Here is a 15,237-nt window from a genome sequence, read left to right as displayed (position 1 = left end):
GTGTTCAGATATTGTGAACACCTTGGCCGCTCCGATATATCTGATGGCGACTGTACCCCAGGAGTCCACGGGTGACATAGATGGAGCAGGCTCCGGTGGAGATTACGGGACGACTAAGATGCCTCCCGTTGCACATCCCGCTCGAGAGTTCACTCAGTTTGCACAGGCTCCACAAAATTTACTTAGTTGATGTTAGATATGTGTCGTTCACGAGTGAGTGATTTAAATGAACTGTATCATTTGACTGAACTCACTCACTCTTCAACTCAGTGCAGATTCAACTCGCTCATTTCGCTCAGTAACTCATCTATCTCAGTGTTCCTTGCTTGCTCTTTCCCACTCATGATTCGAATGAGCCGGCCGAGCGTGACGAGCGAGTGAGACAATGCGAACAGAGGGCCTACCGCGAGCCACGTTCGACGTGTTGCCTCCCAGTCATACTTACGTACGATTTTATAAGTGCGACAGAGAGGCAACACGTCGAACGTGGTTCGCGGTAGGTTCCCAGGTTTCGGAGCGATTCGGAAGGATTCGGAGGGTGTCGGGAAAAAATGGTGGGATCGTATCGCGTGATTCTCCATCTTGGTCGCACTTATGGTGAGCATCAGAATGACTGACCAAAATGGCGTAAGTATCAATGTTAGAGTACCATCAGCATTCACTACCTATTTGCTACTATTTACTACCTATGAAGAAGAAATTTATTTAATAAAGAGGGCAGTCATTCTGACGTCAGGATGACTGCCCACATTTATTATGTTGGGGTTTGACCCCCTAATTTGCAACTTTCTACGTAGTATGATTTACTACCTATTTGCTACCTACACATATCTTTTTTCCAGATTTTTTAGGCAAAAAATAAAGATTTTATAAGCCATTTTTTTTTATTTATGTTTTAAATGGCAGATCAATGTTAGAGTAATATTTTTGTATGCGTTCGTTTTTAATAAATTGAGGCTATTTGTAATTTCTGCACGATCTTACTATTTTAGCGTACTACCCATATAATATTAGCTTTAATCAGTATCTCACTTTGAAGGTAGTATAAACAACATTATTTGCGATATTTGACACATTATGACTGACGTATATAGAGATGTAACTAACGCAAATCGATTGTCACAGCAAGCGATTACGATTGGATGGCACGTAGACTGAGGTATCGAATTGTGACGTATAATGTATTTTTATTTGAGATTTAAATAAAGCTAGAATCATATGGTTTTCCCGCAAGGTAAATGCATTTAATACACCGACCGAGTAGGTCGCACCCATCGTCAAAATCTAAACTAACTGGGGATCTATTTTAAAGTTTATTTATGTTATTTCTGTGTCAAATTTGTTGTCTGTTAGGTGTCGATAAATATATCCATATTTACAGTTAATTATCCACCTTTTCCTTATTTTTATAAAAAGAAAAATGAAAAATTCATATCGATTTACTTAGACGACTACCGATTCATAACGGTGGTGTCCGGCCAACCCTAAAATTAAAAAAAAAAGACGTAGAACGTAAACGTTCGCAGTGCAGTTGTTTTCCTTTGTGATTTCGATGCGCAAGACATTTTACGTAGTATTGCTGTTGTGAGTGACAGACGTCAAATACCGCAAATAATGTTGTTTATACTAACAATATTGATTCTGCCTATTTATTGATTGTCTGAAGTGATAACATTGTCATTAAATTGCGTTAATTGCGCTGATTTACTGTGTTATTATGAAAAGGGGGCGGCAACGTTTAGTGTCTTTAGTGTCACGTAAATATTCCTTGCCCGGCAGGGGCTCTCCCAGAGGAAACTCACGGACAATTAAAGTTACTAAATTAAATAAAAACTAAATCTTACCAAAAGCTCAAGCAGGTGCTAAACTTATTTCCATCAGCTATTCAGGGCAATAAAGGATATGAAATGAAACGTTAGATTTTGTGACACATCATTTATTACTAATTCGAACACGGGCAGTTATTCTACATGTAAATCATTAAGCTAGCATAAGCACCTTATATTAATAATGTCATACGATAGAGCTGGGTCGTGCCAGAAATGGTTCTAAAATGATTTACAAGCAGACCTATCTAAATTTGTTAGTCCCTAAATTATCATTTGCCATCACATATGATTCTACTAAATTATTTAACTTTAAATTTGGAAAATGCTTCTAGGATGGAAGGAAAGCGTACACCAACCTCATAACAATGTTCCACCAGTTCAAGCCCGACGTGTCATCCTCCGCTTTGCCGGAGCCGATTTGCAGCAGCAGGAATCTGACCCGATACCGCAGAGCAACACCGAAGGACTAAGGTCTCAGTTTGAAGGTGACGTCTCCTCCATCCAGCAGAAGAGCGAAATTCTCATGGCGAACTGCTCACCAGACACACTTGAAGTTTTAGGAATATGGACAGACTTCCATACTCTGATATGCGAACTGATTTCACATACGTAATAACATAAAACCCCAGCCACAAGCCCTGAAAGAAACAATTCAAGATTAATAACTAGAAGCATGTGCTCTGCTAACCTAAGAGACATTATATGATCTAAGTTTCTCACCAGCTGGAAATTCCTAGAGTGGACTCATCTCACAGCTCTGATACTCCCTCCCAACCACATTGTTTTACCAGCAGACTGGAAACAAAGCGAAATGATCAAACAAAGATTCAACAAGGAGTTGCACCTGAGGACATCTATATATTATCATATTCTACTTACTGTTTGTGGCAAAATAACAACAGCATGAGCTCCCTAGCTCATGGATGCAGCGGCTACTGCATAACCAAGCCTCTGATCGATGCTACCAGAGCATGATGTACTTCGCTTCACTGTTCTATGTATAAAAGATGCCCATCCAGGGCGAAAACCAACCGGGAAATGATCTCAAGCCTAACCATCCCTGGGATGACACAATCAAAATAACAGTAACTAATGAAATTCATGGAATAATTTTATATGTAAGTATAACTCAAAGAAATAAATCATATTTAGTTATTTGAACATATTTCAACCTATTTTGTATTTATACATTAAGTTTTTGATTTAAATATTTAATAATATTATTTCATAAATTTAGGATTTAATTTGAAGTAGCAACACCATCAGCTTCAATTTGTTTCTTATTGGCTGAATGCCTGTCATGTATATTGTTGCTACATCAAAGACTTCCTTGCCATAGAACAAAACTACACTATATTCGAGACAATCCTAAAAACGTTAAACTGAGCTAACCATACAAAGTGCCGTGTCACATTAGAAGATCAAAAAAAAAGTGATTTGTCAGTTTAAAAAACATTTTGCAAATAAAAATGACCTTCCTTCACCATGTGACCCAGTGTTCGAAGAAATTAGTGAATTATTATCGCATCGAATGTTTGCAAAAGCCATATATCAATCGTTGAAAAAAGATTATGACTATTTTTTTGACTATGTTGACTCCGATACTTTTACTGAATCTGATTTTAATGACGGCGGTGATGAAGAAATTGTCACAAAGACTCCATGCGATTGGAAGGAATTTGATTTCGTAATTGATACTTATCAATGGCACAAGATTTTACCTATCTCACAATGTAGTAAACGAACAAAGGGCACTTTATCTGATTTTCGCTACAGAACTTCACTGCCGACGCACCAGTGGGCTGGTATGCTTAGAGAAGAAATATGGAAGAAAGATCGTGGTGAGTGCAGTTGGATATTTTCTAATTACTCAATCAAATACGAGAATAATATAAGATGTTATGGTACCTGTAAGCAGTGCCAAGCAAACATATAAGTCGTAATTTATTGGCCCACTGATAAAATTGCTCGATGTGTTTGCACCGTGCGTGGCATTAAACAGAATTTCAAACATGATCTACGCAAAAGGAAAATTAAACTGCCACCTATTAAACGTAAGGAACTTAGTGAGGAATTAAAATATGATTCAGCTATCACAGTCCGTAATCGTTTGACCAATTCAATAATGGACAGTGGTAACCTAGAACCAACCCATATACCAACTGTTGGTGCTTTAAGGCAAATAAAGTATGAAGCTCGTAAAGCCGCCTATTACGACCCTAATCAAATCATGGCTTTGTGGATAATGTCTAAATTACCCAAATTCGAAAATGTCATTAGATTTATATCGGTTTTGCCATTTTGCGTTTACTACTGGACGTTAGACCAAGAAAAATATTTTCAGGACTACAAAAAATTAGAAAGGACTGTACTAAGTATTGATGCCACTGGTAGCATCTTTAAGCCTTTTGGAATAAATAAGGAGCTCATGTTAACTAAAACGATATTTTTATATTCTTGCGTTATGGCTTCCGTCCACAATGACCGTAGTGTGCCCATAGCACAGATGATATCCGATAATCACATTATGGATGCGATATACAACTGGCTTCATGCTTGGATTAAAAATCTGAACAATGAGACTCCAAACGAGGTGGTTTTAGATGATTCGTCAGCTTTAATCGGTGCTGCAGTGAGAGCATTTACAAAATGTGATTCTACAAATGAGTACGTAAATGAATCCTACACCAAATTAGAAACAAAACAGCAAACACCTAATCAATGCTACATTCGCATAGATACAAAACATTTCATAAAGATTCTCTTTAATTTGCCGAGTTTCAAGCTTTCAAGCACATAGATCAGCGAACTAATTTTTTTTATTTTAAATGCCTTCAAGAAGTGAAAAGGTGCGACGATTATAGCAAAGTGAAGCAGATTATCTGTGATATGATAACAGTGTATCTAAATAAGTACGATGGTCTTGATAGTGAAGGCAAAAAGACAAGATGTGAAGAAGCGAAAACCAGATTAAAAAGTTTGGCTTCTTTTCAACGTACAAATGAATCAGAAATTGAAATAGAAGACACCAGTAAAATCACAGAACATTCCGACGAAAAATCTATATTAAATTGGAATGTACCGACAAATATTGACAAAGGCCAATCTGTTTCGAAAATGCCTAAATGGATTTATGACGCTATTGACGCTGAAAAACTAATAATTACACTAACGGACGGTGACGTAGATTCGCATGACAATTTATACTACTTTCCCGAATTTCTTAATACTTTGATTCAACTAATGGGACAGCTTCCACTATGGTCAAACATAATGATGTGGACGTATGATTCGAAAATACTGAATCCTACATCATCAAATGTAGAGAGTTTTTTCAAAACCTTAAAAAGACATATGTGCCAAATAAATACCAAGACAGACAGATATCGCAGCGATGAATTCATTATGAAACATCTTGACTTCCTTTCTGGAGAATTAAAAACGGTGCATAGTTCATTAACTCTAGGCAATGAGAAAAAAACGGTGTACTGCCATCTCGCCGAAATATTTTTCGCCTAATTTCACTTCCCAACCAACTTATTGCAGTACTTTTAGTTGGCAAACCAATACTTAGCATATTATTATTTAGCATAAATTTTATTTGAACACAATTTTATTTAGCATTTTTTTATGACCCGTAAAACGAAACTGCTCCCAGAGATAGGTAGGTTATGGTTATTTTTTTTAAGACCCTAAAAACGAAATTGCTCCCAGAGATAGGTAGGTTATGGTTATTTTTTTTTATGACCCGTAAAACAAAACTGCTCCCAGAGATAGGTAGGTTATGGTTATTTTTTTTAAGACCCTAAAAACGAAATTGCTCCCAGAGATAGGTAGGTTATGGTTTTTTTTTTTATGACCCGTAAAACGAAACTGCTCCCAGAGATAGGTCGGTTAGGGTTTTTTTTTTTGGTGACCCTAAAAACGAATCTGCTCCCAGAGATAGGTAGGTTAGGGTTATTTTTTTTGATGACCCTAAAATGAATCTGCTCCCAGAGATAGGTAGGTTAGGGTTTTTTTTTTTGGTGACCCTAAAAACGAATCTGCTCCCAGAGATAGGTACGTTATTCACAATATTAGGCGAAAAATAATTTATGGCTATCAATACATTCGACATAACAATAAAAGACATTTTGAAACATGACCAACTAAATATTTTGCCATACGATAATATTGTAAATAATCATTTGCGACATGTTATATATGCGAAACATTGGTCTGCCATCTGATAGTTTTGCCAAATTATACTATGGGAAAAATATTTTGGGTAGTGAATTTGCCATACAATTTTCGGCCACATATTAGTAAACCGAAAAAAACACTAAAGCGGTGAAAATTGCCTCAGACTACCGAAAAAAAAAAGGAATAGGACTTTGGATGCAGTAAAAGAAGAGTCCATATTTGCTGAGAATCCTTCATTCATCGAAAATTGGAAAGGATTAGTTAAAAACGATGATAAGAGAAAAAGAATCGCAAAAGAAAAAATAATAAATCAGAAAATACCTTTGTTAAGAAATGGTTCTATAACACGATTTGCAAGTAAAGACACTATTATTTCGAATACATGTGCATTCGATTCAATCGCACAAGCCGTTGCTGTTGGGGTGGTTGACGATTATATATTCAGCAGAACTTTACGCAATAGTGATGATGACTATTGACTATAAAGATGATTGCCGCCAATGAGAATACAAATGATATTTACAAACAACGTGGTGAGATTCTGAAAAACTATTATAATACAAATATTGACATTTGACGATGACGGGAAAACCTACGTCACTTGTGAATGTAATGTTACATATATATTTGAAAGAATTTTGATTGATAAAAATATATACAGCGCAGACATAGAAGAATCATGTACAAATGTGGACTGCCGTACAAACAACGTAAAAAGGAAATGTGCAATACTGCCTCTCGATTTTAATAAAGAGACATTATGTGAATCTGCAAAGGCATCAATAATGACGGAATACAATATGTCAACTTGCAGAAAGGATGGTTGCAGTGGCGCAAAAACTGTCGATTATAATTTAAAAGATATAATTGCGTTCGAACCAAGAGATGATAAAAAGATATTCATTTCTGATTTTCCAACAAAGATGAAGCTGAAAGACTTTGATTACACACTATTGTCTGAAATAGAATTCATACCACCTTGCGGTCCTAGTGGTATTGGACACTATAAATCTCATTGCCGCAGGGGCCTTAAATGGCAATGTTTTGACGACTTGTCTACAAGAATAACGAAAAGCAGCAAAAGTTTCTATGCGCATTGCATTATATATGCTAAAAAATAAGATAGCGGAGGAGAGGAGTATTAATTTAGGTTGAATAATAAATAATTTATTTTTAAGTTGATTATTGACAAAATAATACTATAAAAAATTTTGCTTTAAAAAATCTTTATTTTTTTGCCTTAAAAATCCGGAAAAAAGATATGTGTAGGTAGCAAATAGGTAGTAAATCATAGTACATTGAAATTTGCAAATTAAGGGGTCCAACCCCGACATAATAAATGTGGGCAGTCATCCTGACGTCACAATGACTGCACTCTTTATTAAATAAATTTCTTTTTTTAAACTTAGGTAGCAAATATATCAATATGTTAGGTATTAAATAGTAGCAAATAGGTAGTGAATGCTGATGGTACTCTAACATTGATCTGCCATTTAAAACATAAATAAAAAAAATTGGCTTATAAAATCTTTATTTTTTGCCTAAAAAATCTGGAAAAAAGATATGTGTAGGTAGCAAATAGGTAGTAAATCATAGTACGTAGAAAGTTGCAAATTAGGGGGTCAAACCCCAACATAATAAATGTGGGCAGTCATCCTGCCGTCAGAATGACTGCCCTCTTTATTACATAAATTTATTTTTTAAAACTTAGGTAGCAAATATATCAATATAGGTATTAAATAGTAGCAAATAGGTAGTGAATGCTGATGGTACTCTAACATTGACCTGCCATTTAAAACATAAATAAAAAAAAATTGGCTTATAAAATCTTTATTTTTTGCCTAAAAAATCTGGAAAAAAGATATGTGTAGGCAGCAAATACGTAGTAAATCATAGTACGTAGAAAGTTGCAAATTAGGGGGTCAAACCCCAACATAATAAATGTGGGCAGTCATCCTGACGTCAGAATGACTGCCCTCTTTATTAAATAAATTTCTTTTTTAAAACTTAGGTAGCAAATATGTCAACATAGGTAGTAAATAGTAGCAAATAGGTAGTGAATGCTGATGGTACTCTAACATGGATATGCCATTTTGGTCAGTCATTCTGATGCTCACGCACTTATGGCTGTGTGTATCTGATTGATTGACAAATCTCTCTACTCACTCGTGAACAATATGGCTTACAGATCCACTGAGTGAAATGAGTGATACATATCACCGCGAGCGAAAGATATGAATCAATCTTTTCAACTCAGTGAAGCGTTTTGCGCATCTCTAGTTGATGTACTCGCCTGCCCAGTTCCATAATTCCCGACGCGCCGCGTGTGAAGCACAGTAGACGCAGTCTCTCCAGAGGGTCGGTGATCGTGCTGAGCGCTCGTGCGCTCTTCTGCATCAACTCCTCCTCGACGCGGAACGGTGACGATTGCGGACGATGCCATGCTACTGTACAACCAAATAATTTTACACATGTCTTAAAATATCAAGAGTATAAACATGGATCTATTTTGCTTTTTACTAGGTACACTTACTAAAATCGATGTAGTGGGACCTTTTACTAAACATTACCTTACCCCATATATACAAGTTGTTTCTTGGCAGATTTCCGATTTCAAATTCAAATATGTGGGCTGATTCAGGGCTGATTTAGACGGCGCGTGAACTCGCATGCGATTTTAGTTACATTGCGGACTGTTGGTTACGTCCAATTCAACCGACAAACCAAAACCCGCAATGTAATGAAACTCGCATGCGAGTTCTCGCATCGTCTAAATGAGCCCTTTTTCGAATGTGTAGTGCAGAGTACCTACCGTGCATATGCTATTGTATCTAAACAACGGCTTTTCACTTATAGCCGGTCAAACAAGTGTGTCAGTAGAAATAAAAGCGCGAAATAGATTTTTTTCTATGGGACGATAACCCTTTGCGCCTACATTTTTTTAATTTGCCGCTCTTTTCTACTGACGGAAGTGGCTTGACAGAGTATATTACCGCAAGAGCCCGGTTCTGATTTTAATGTCTTGTTCTGAAACTGTTATGGATTTGATCTGTCAGCAGTCAACAGTGACATTTTTGGTCCAGAAATTTCCGAACAAGAAATTAAAGACAGAATCGGGTTCCAAGGCGTAAGTTTTGCATTTTTGCACCGTCAACTAAAGTGATTGAAAGCTGGGTAGAAAATATAATTTTAAAAATCTGTATTTATTATCTTTTAGTAAAAAAATATTGTTTTGATTTATCTGTTTTAGGTTTGTTTTAGTTTTGATAGCAATAAACTGGAGATAGAAATAAGATAACAAACAACAACCCACCAACCCAACAACCCTGGAGACAAACCTGGACAAATTTTGCAGCTACAAAGATTACAAGTATACAAAGCAACATGACAATAGAGTTAAAAAGGAAAATTATTCAGCCATGTTATAATATATCTGAGTATTTTAATTATGTACTCCTGCATACTTCCATGCCTACACATGGCTGTCAAACATGGAAATTTACAAAAAATCTTCAAACAAAATTATTACATATCAAAGAGCAATGGAACGCAGCATCCTGATTCCTGAAAAAAATAGAAAGCTTGTCTTACAAATAAATTGAAATTCTGATGGGCAGGTCGTGTGTCATGTGGCAGACTGGCCCCCTGGGCAAGCATTTTGATCTGGTGCAGCATTTTTGTGCTAATAGTATTCAACCTACATGATGTCATGATGTCATGATGATATTATGTGTATCCTCATAGCTCATAGCAAAATGCCATGTTACCTGACTAAAGATCTCACATATCCATGATATGCATGAACTGCATAATTTTTACTCTAAGAATGATGAAATTACTTTCTATGCAAATATTTTAATTTGTTTTATGTCAAGTAGATACACTACTATATTATTATTATTTTTCTACAAGATTTCTCTTTCTCAGCCTAAGCTGGTAATTAATATTATCTACGGGCCGGAGCCAAGTAGATGATATGTGCAATCAGGTTAGATTATTATTTTTTTCATCCTCTTGCAGAAACTTCCGTACGATTCTGCAAGTATTAAGTATAGCTGCTTTCTGTAACTGTATATATGTATTTGGTTTCAGGTCAATAAGTTTCAGACTGTGGTGGAGTATTATTTTGGTTTGCATAATTTTTGCAATATTATTTGTTACTCACATAATGTGTATGGGAATGACTTTATATTTTTACACAATTTATTGTTGCCTAGCACCCATAGTACAAGCTTTGCTTAGTATGGGGCTAGGTTGATCTGTGTAAGATGCCCCCTAATATACACATACATATTTAATATATAGGTATGTTATAGCATTATAAAAAAGTATAACAATGCACAGTAGGTACCAGATGTACCTAGTTACTATGTGCTTAGTTAATTACTGCCACAGGGCGGACACACCATACATCAAAAATCATTTGCATTTATATGTGTGTATGGCACGTCTGTACACGCGCCATTGTGTATGTGTGGGCAAGTCGCTTTGCTGAGAGGACACCAGAAGTCCGCCAGATTCATGTCGCGGCCAGTCGCAGGGCAAGGTAATGCGAGTCAGGGTGGGGCGGTGCGTGGCCGTTCTGTATGATAATACTATTACTTATTATGTGTTACTGCATACAATTAAATAGATTTAGTTATTCATGGCTTTCTTAGTAATAATATAAATAACAAGTAATAATATGTAAGCAAACTCTTTCCTCTTGCCGCATTCATATATAATTAATTATAGATACTTGGTAAGTATAATGAATGAGAATATAATATTGATGCAATGATGCATAATCTACGGGATTGATTAAACATAATTTTATGAAATGATAATAACTACCGCCTACTTCGGTAGCCGGGGTAACAAAACATGGTATAATCGATATCCACCCGTACGGCCTACAAGTTCACTTGCTGTGGCGTAAAAATCGATTATATTACCAACAATAACCGTAGAATAACATCACTACCGCAACGGAAATTGAACAGAATTAGCTGCACGCAAATAAGCCCATAATGATATAAAACCATTTAATTTAACTGCAAAAAAAAACAAATATTGCAATCGTTTTATAACTTATAACCTACAAAACCAAGAGCATAAATGAACTTACTGTTTGAATCCGTCTTTAGTTTACCGGCATACATATTTCACAGTCAGTCGTTTTTATGATACCACAAAGATAACTGTATCTAATGCCAAAACAATCAAAACATAAACATTTTCTTCTGAAACTTGGCGGGCAGTGCGTCTCGTACGCGCCTAGGCGACGACGCTCTAGCCGACTGACAGCTGACACTGACAGTGACAGGCATGACACCATAGACTTATAATATATAGAGACGGTGTCTCAGCGAGCTGTCACTGTTGCCACTTTTGTTTAGGCCCCATTCGCACGACAGCTTAAAAAGCGTTGCGTTAAAACCCGACGTTGGCGCTTTTTTACCGTTTCCAATATTTGTGTTCATATGAACGCTTAAAAATCACTTGTGAGTCGTACTGCCACGTACGCATCTCAGCAAAGCCATACTTTATTTGCTATTACGACGTATTATTTGAATATAGCTTGAATATTTCAGGAATTTGTAAGCATAAGTTGACATTTTTAAGGTGAAACTAATAATAATCTTGACGATTGACACCAAAAATTGACACTTGACAGCCAACTGACAGCAGCGCCGGCGCTTTTTTAACGCTTGTGAGAACAGATACACGGAGTTCCGTATGGTCTATTCAATTTGACGCCAACGCTCAACGCCGAAAATCGAACAGTGCTCGATAAAAAAGCGCCGCGCTTAAAAACCGCCTTCGTGTGAATACATACATGGTTATCCATTTGTGTCATTCAAACGCTTTTTTAACGCGCGTTGAAAAAGCTGCCGTGCGAACGGGGCCTCAGTGTACGATCACAGAACACCCGACTAGAAACCAATATTAGATTGGCCATTTTGTTCGCGACGCAAATCACCAAACTGTGAGGCGCGGGAGGGGTGCTCCCGGCGTTGCGATTGGTCGTGGCGCGCTGACACGTGTAAGCGTAGGGATGGGACATGTTCATTACTTGCAGTGGTACTGGTACCAATGGTACCGTAATCTGTTGCGGTAAAATAATTGTTATCAATAAAGTCCACAGATTAATTACTTCAGAATATTCATACAATATAATCATTCATTAGGTACTTTAAAAATGTATCTAAAAATGTTACTTTGCATATTATTAATGAGCTAAGATTGTAAACATAAGAAAAACTGTAACGATTTCGATGAAATTTGCTATATGGGGGTTTACGGAGGCGAGGCGTTTTAACTCTAGGAAAGCGCGCATTTTAGATTTTTTATGTTTGCTGTGCAAAGCTCGGTCTCTCAGATATTCAGTTTTTATTAACGCTGTTTTCTACAGTAGTACCGTTGAGGCACCACGTCACTGACACAAAGGCAAAAGCCGCTATACACCAATGCATGCAGGCTAATGAAAAATACTGTATTATTTTCCTAGTCTAATTCATACTAAACAACCATGCATAATCTATTTAAAGCATCTAAGTACCTACGTTTACGAATAAACCGACGCGACAATTTTGTATATGATCCCAGCACATCTGTAAAATTAGTTTGGTTACGGCAATAACATAAACAAATATAAAATAATATAAATGTGTAATAAATTTCACATTTCGTCGGAGTCCATTTCAGTTCATCATCAGGTCCATCTCGTGACCCAAGACCTTACTGCTCACCTAGAGGATTCTAATAAACCCACACAACATGTGTCTATCACAAACCAACACCGATTTCCCTCGCACTTCTTCAAAGTTCATCATCAGGTCCAGCTCGTGGCCCCCCACCTTACTGCTCACCTAGAGGATTCTAATAAACCCACACAACATGTGTCTATCACAAACCAACACCGAGTTCCCTCGCACTTCTTCAAAGTTCATCATCAGGTCCATCTCGTGCCCCCCCACCGTACTGCTCACCTAGAGGATTCTAACAAACCCACACAACATGTGTCTATCACAAACCATCACCGAGTTCCCTTGCACTTCTTCAAAGTTCATCATCAGGTCCATCTCGTGACCTAACTGCTCACCTGGCTTCTTAAAAAAAATTACATCATTCATTTATTATTAATAAATCAATCATGAATTTCAAAAATACACTTTGGTGGCAAACGCAGCCTATGGAAACTATACTACTAACTAATGGCGCTTGCAACTAGGAGAATGTCACATGGGCGTTGCTCTGAAAACCTGCTAAAATATGATCATTTTCTTATTTTGATGCTACCTCAATAATGGTACTACTAACTAAAAACTAAACTACATACTACATATACCCACTAAGATAAACTACCAACTACCTAATTAAAACTATAGATTTTACAGATCAATTTTATTTATTCTCAATTAAAAATGAAAGAGAATCACAATTATCTTTTACATTTCTTAAAATGGTACAATATGGTTCGAGCGAAAGCACGAATTTACCGCAATTGACAAAACCATCACCGTCACATCACTAGTTGTTGACGTGAAAGGGATAGCACATTGCATTTTCAAGTTGACGGAAAAGGACGGGCTACTTCACTGCCGCTCAGTACAACCATATTGACCAGTATAAAATGAACCCCGCGGACAAGAAATAATTTTCAACAAAATAGTGATTTTGACTTACCTGTGGAATGTTATTCCATCTGTTTTATAACTGGAAGTCTTAGATGACTTGCCACACCATTTCACACTGCAAAATCCCATGATTTGAATAAATTGCGATTTATTTTCGTAAACACGCGCACACTGTTAACAGGTCGTGAATTTGGACGCAACTGATCGGAGCGGCGCGCGTGAAATATTTTATAAGCGCTATTGCTCGCACGAGTGGAGGCCGCGAGTCGTCCTATAAGCTATGTCTATAGGGGTTGGTCTGTGGTGTACGATTAACAATGAGGCCCACGTTGCTGTAGCCATGTCGATAAAGTCATATCGATAAACTATCGACATTTCTTGCAATTTTAATTTTACTTCAAAGGCTTAACGATACCTAAAATTACCAAAAACGCTTTTATTCTTTATTGTGGTTATCAGATCACAATTTTATAGTCACGCCCCAGCAGGGAACCAAGGGAAAGTTCAGATATTTAATTAAAATACATGAATACGTCCTAAAATAGGTGTTCCGCAATAATTGAATTATATTATTATATTATAATATAATCATTATCCATTAGCATTTCAATTATGTTTATGTTTAACGAAGATATTGAAGCTTCAATAAATCGCTATTTCGTTCCGCTGTGTAGCGTTTATCGATATATAACATGATTAAAATCGACTTTTCACATCCCTAAAAGAGCACACATATACGCTTTTACGCACACATACACAGCCTGGGCGCATCAAGAAAGGCAACACTTGATTTGAAGTCCACCTTGTCAACAGTATGGTTGTCCTTTTTTGACAAACGGCATTTTTAGAAGAGCGAGGAGAGAGAAATGATACTAGTTGCTGCGACGTGAAAGAGAACAGAAAACGTTGGGCCCTTGCATGACACTGGCCGCAAACAGAAATCAGACAGAAATCAACTCTAAGGCCAAGCCCGCACCACGACTTTTTGTCGCGCGATAATTTAGTCGCAGAAATGTAACGTATGTGTTTATATGGAAGTGCACGCATATGCGACAAAAAAATCGCAGCGATATTAAAATTGTGATTTGTCACATTTTTCCGCGATTGCTCGCGACGCGATTGTCGCAAAGTGAATTGCGGCATACGGAGTTGTATGGCCCCGCGCGCACTGCGATAATAAAATCGCACCCGGACCTCAGTCGGCATATCGCTCTCCAAGCGTCAACATGTCGGAACCTGCTGCTGAAGACGCTAGATGTTGACCATTTAATTATGAAAATAGAAGGAGATCACCTTTGTGGTATAAATACTCAAAGTCATACAGCGATCACATATTAAAGACAACGTTTCATGACAAACGACTGGTACGAAATCCATGTTGAGAATGAACAAACCGCGACTTTTTCATCGCAGTGCGCGCAGTGAATTTTCTGCGATATATTACAGCGCGATTCTAAAATCGTGTCGCAAAAACTAAAATCGTGGTGCGCGCTTAGCCTAAGAACTATAGAACTCCGTATGCTGCAATTCACTTTGCGACAATCGCGTCGCGAGCAGTCGCGGAAAAATGTGACAAATCACAATTTTAAAATCGCTGCGATTTTTTT

The 15,237-nt window shown here is 37.1% G+C and overlaps 1 protein-coding gene across 2 annotated transcripts in view; it reads right to left on the bottom strand.

Annotated features, from left to right (window-relative positions):
- LOC134793546 (calcyphosin-like protein) overlaps positions 1 to 15,237 on the bottom strand; it is a 32,064-nt gene that overhangs the window by 5,616 nt on the left and 11,211 nt on the right. The window contains exons 1-2 of one of the 2 annotated variants that reach the window (XM_063765156.1): positions 11,119 to 11,280; positions 8,305 to 8,458 (exon numbers count right to left, since the gene is read on the bottom strand). In XM_063765156.1, the coding sequence (XP_063621226.1) occupies positions 8,305 to 8,458; positions 11,119 to 11,152 (188 nt within the window). In that variant the 5' untranslated portion in view covers positions 11,153 to 11,280. Of the gene's footprint in view, positions 1 to 8,304; positions 8,459 to 11,118; positions 11,281 to 15,237 lie in introns of those variants that run through there. The other variant, XM_063765155.1, reaches the window with a different exon arrangement.

The sequence above is a fragment of the Cydia splendana genome, chromosome 9, assembly GCF_910591565.1.
Source record: "Cydia splendana chromosome 9, ilCydSple1.2, whole genome shotgun sequence".
In the NCBI taxonomy this organism is placed as follows: domain Eukaryota; kingdom Metazoa; phylum Arthropoda; class Insecta; order Lepidoptera; family Tortricidae; genus Cydia; species Cydia splendana.
The sequence above is the reverse complement of the archived record's forward strand: the minus strand, read 5'-3'. Positions and strand labels throughout refer to the sequence as shown.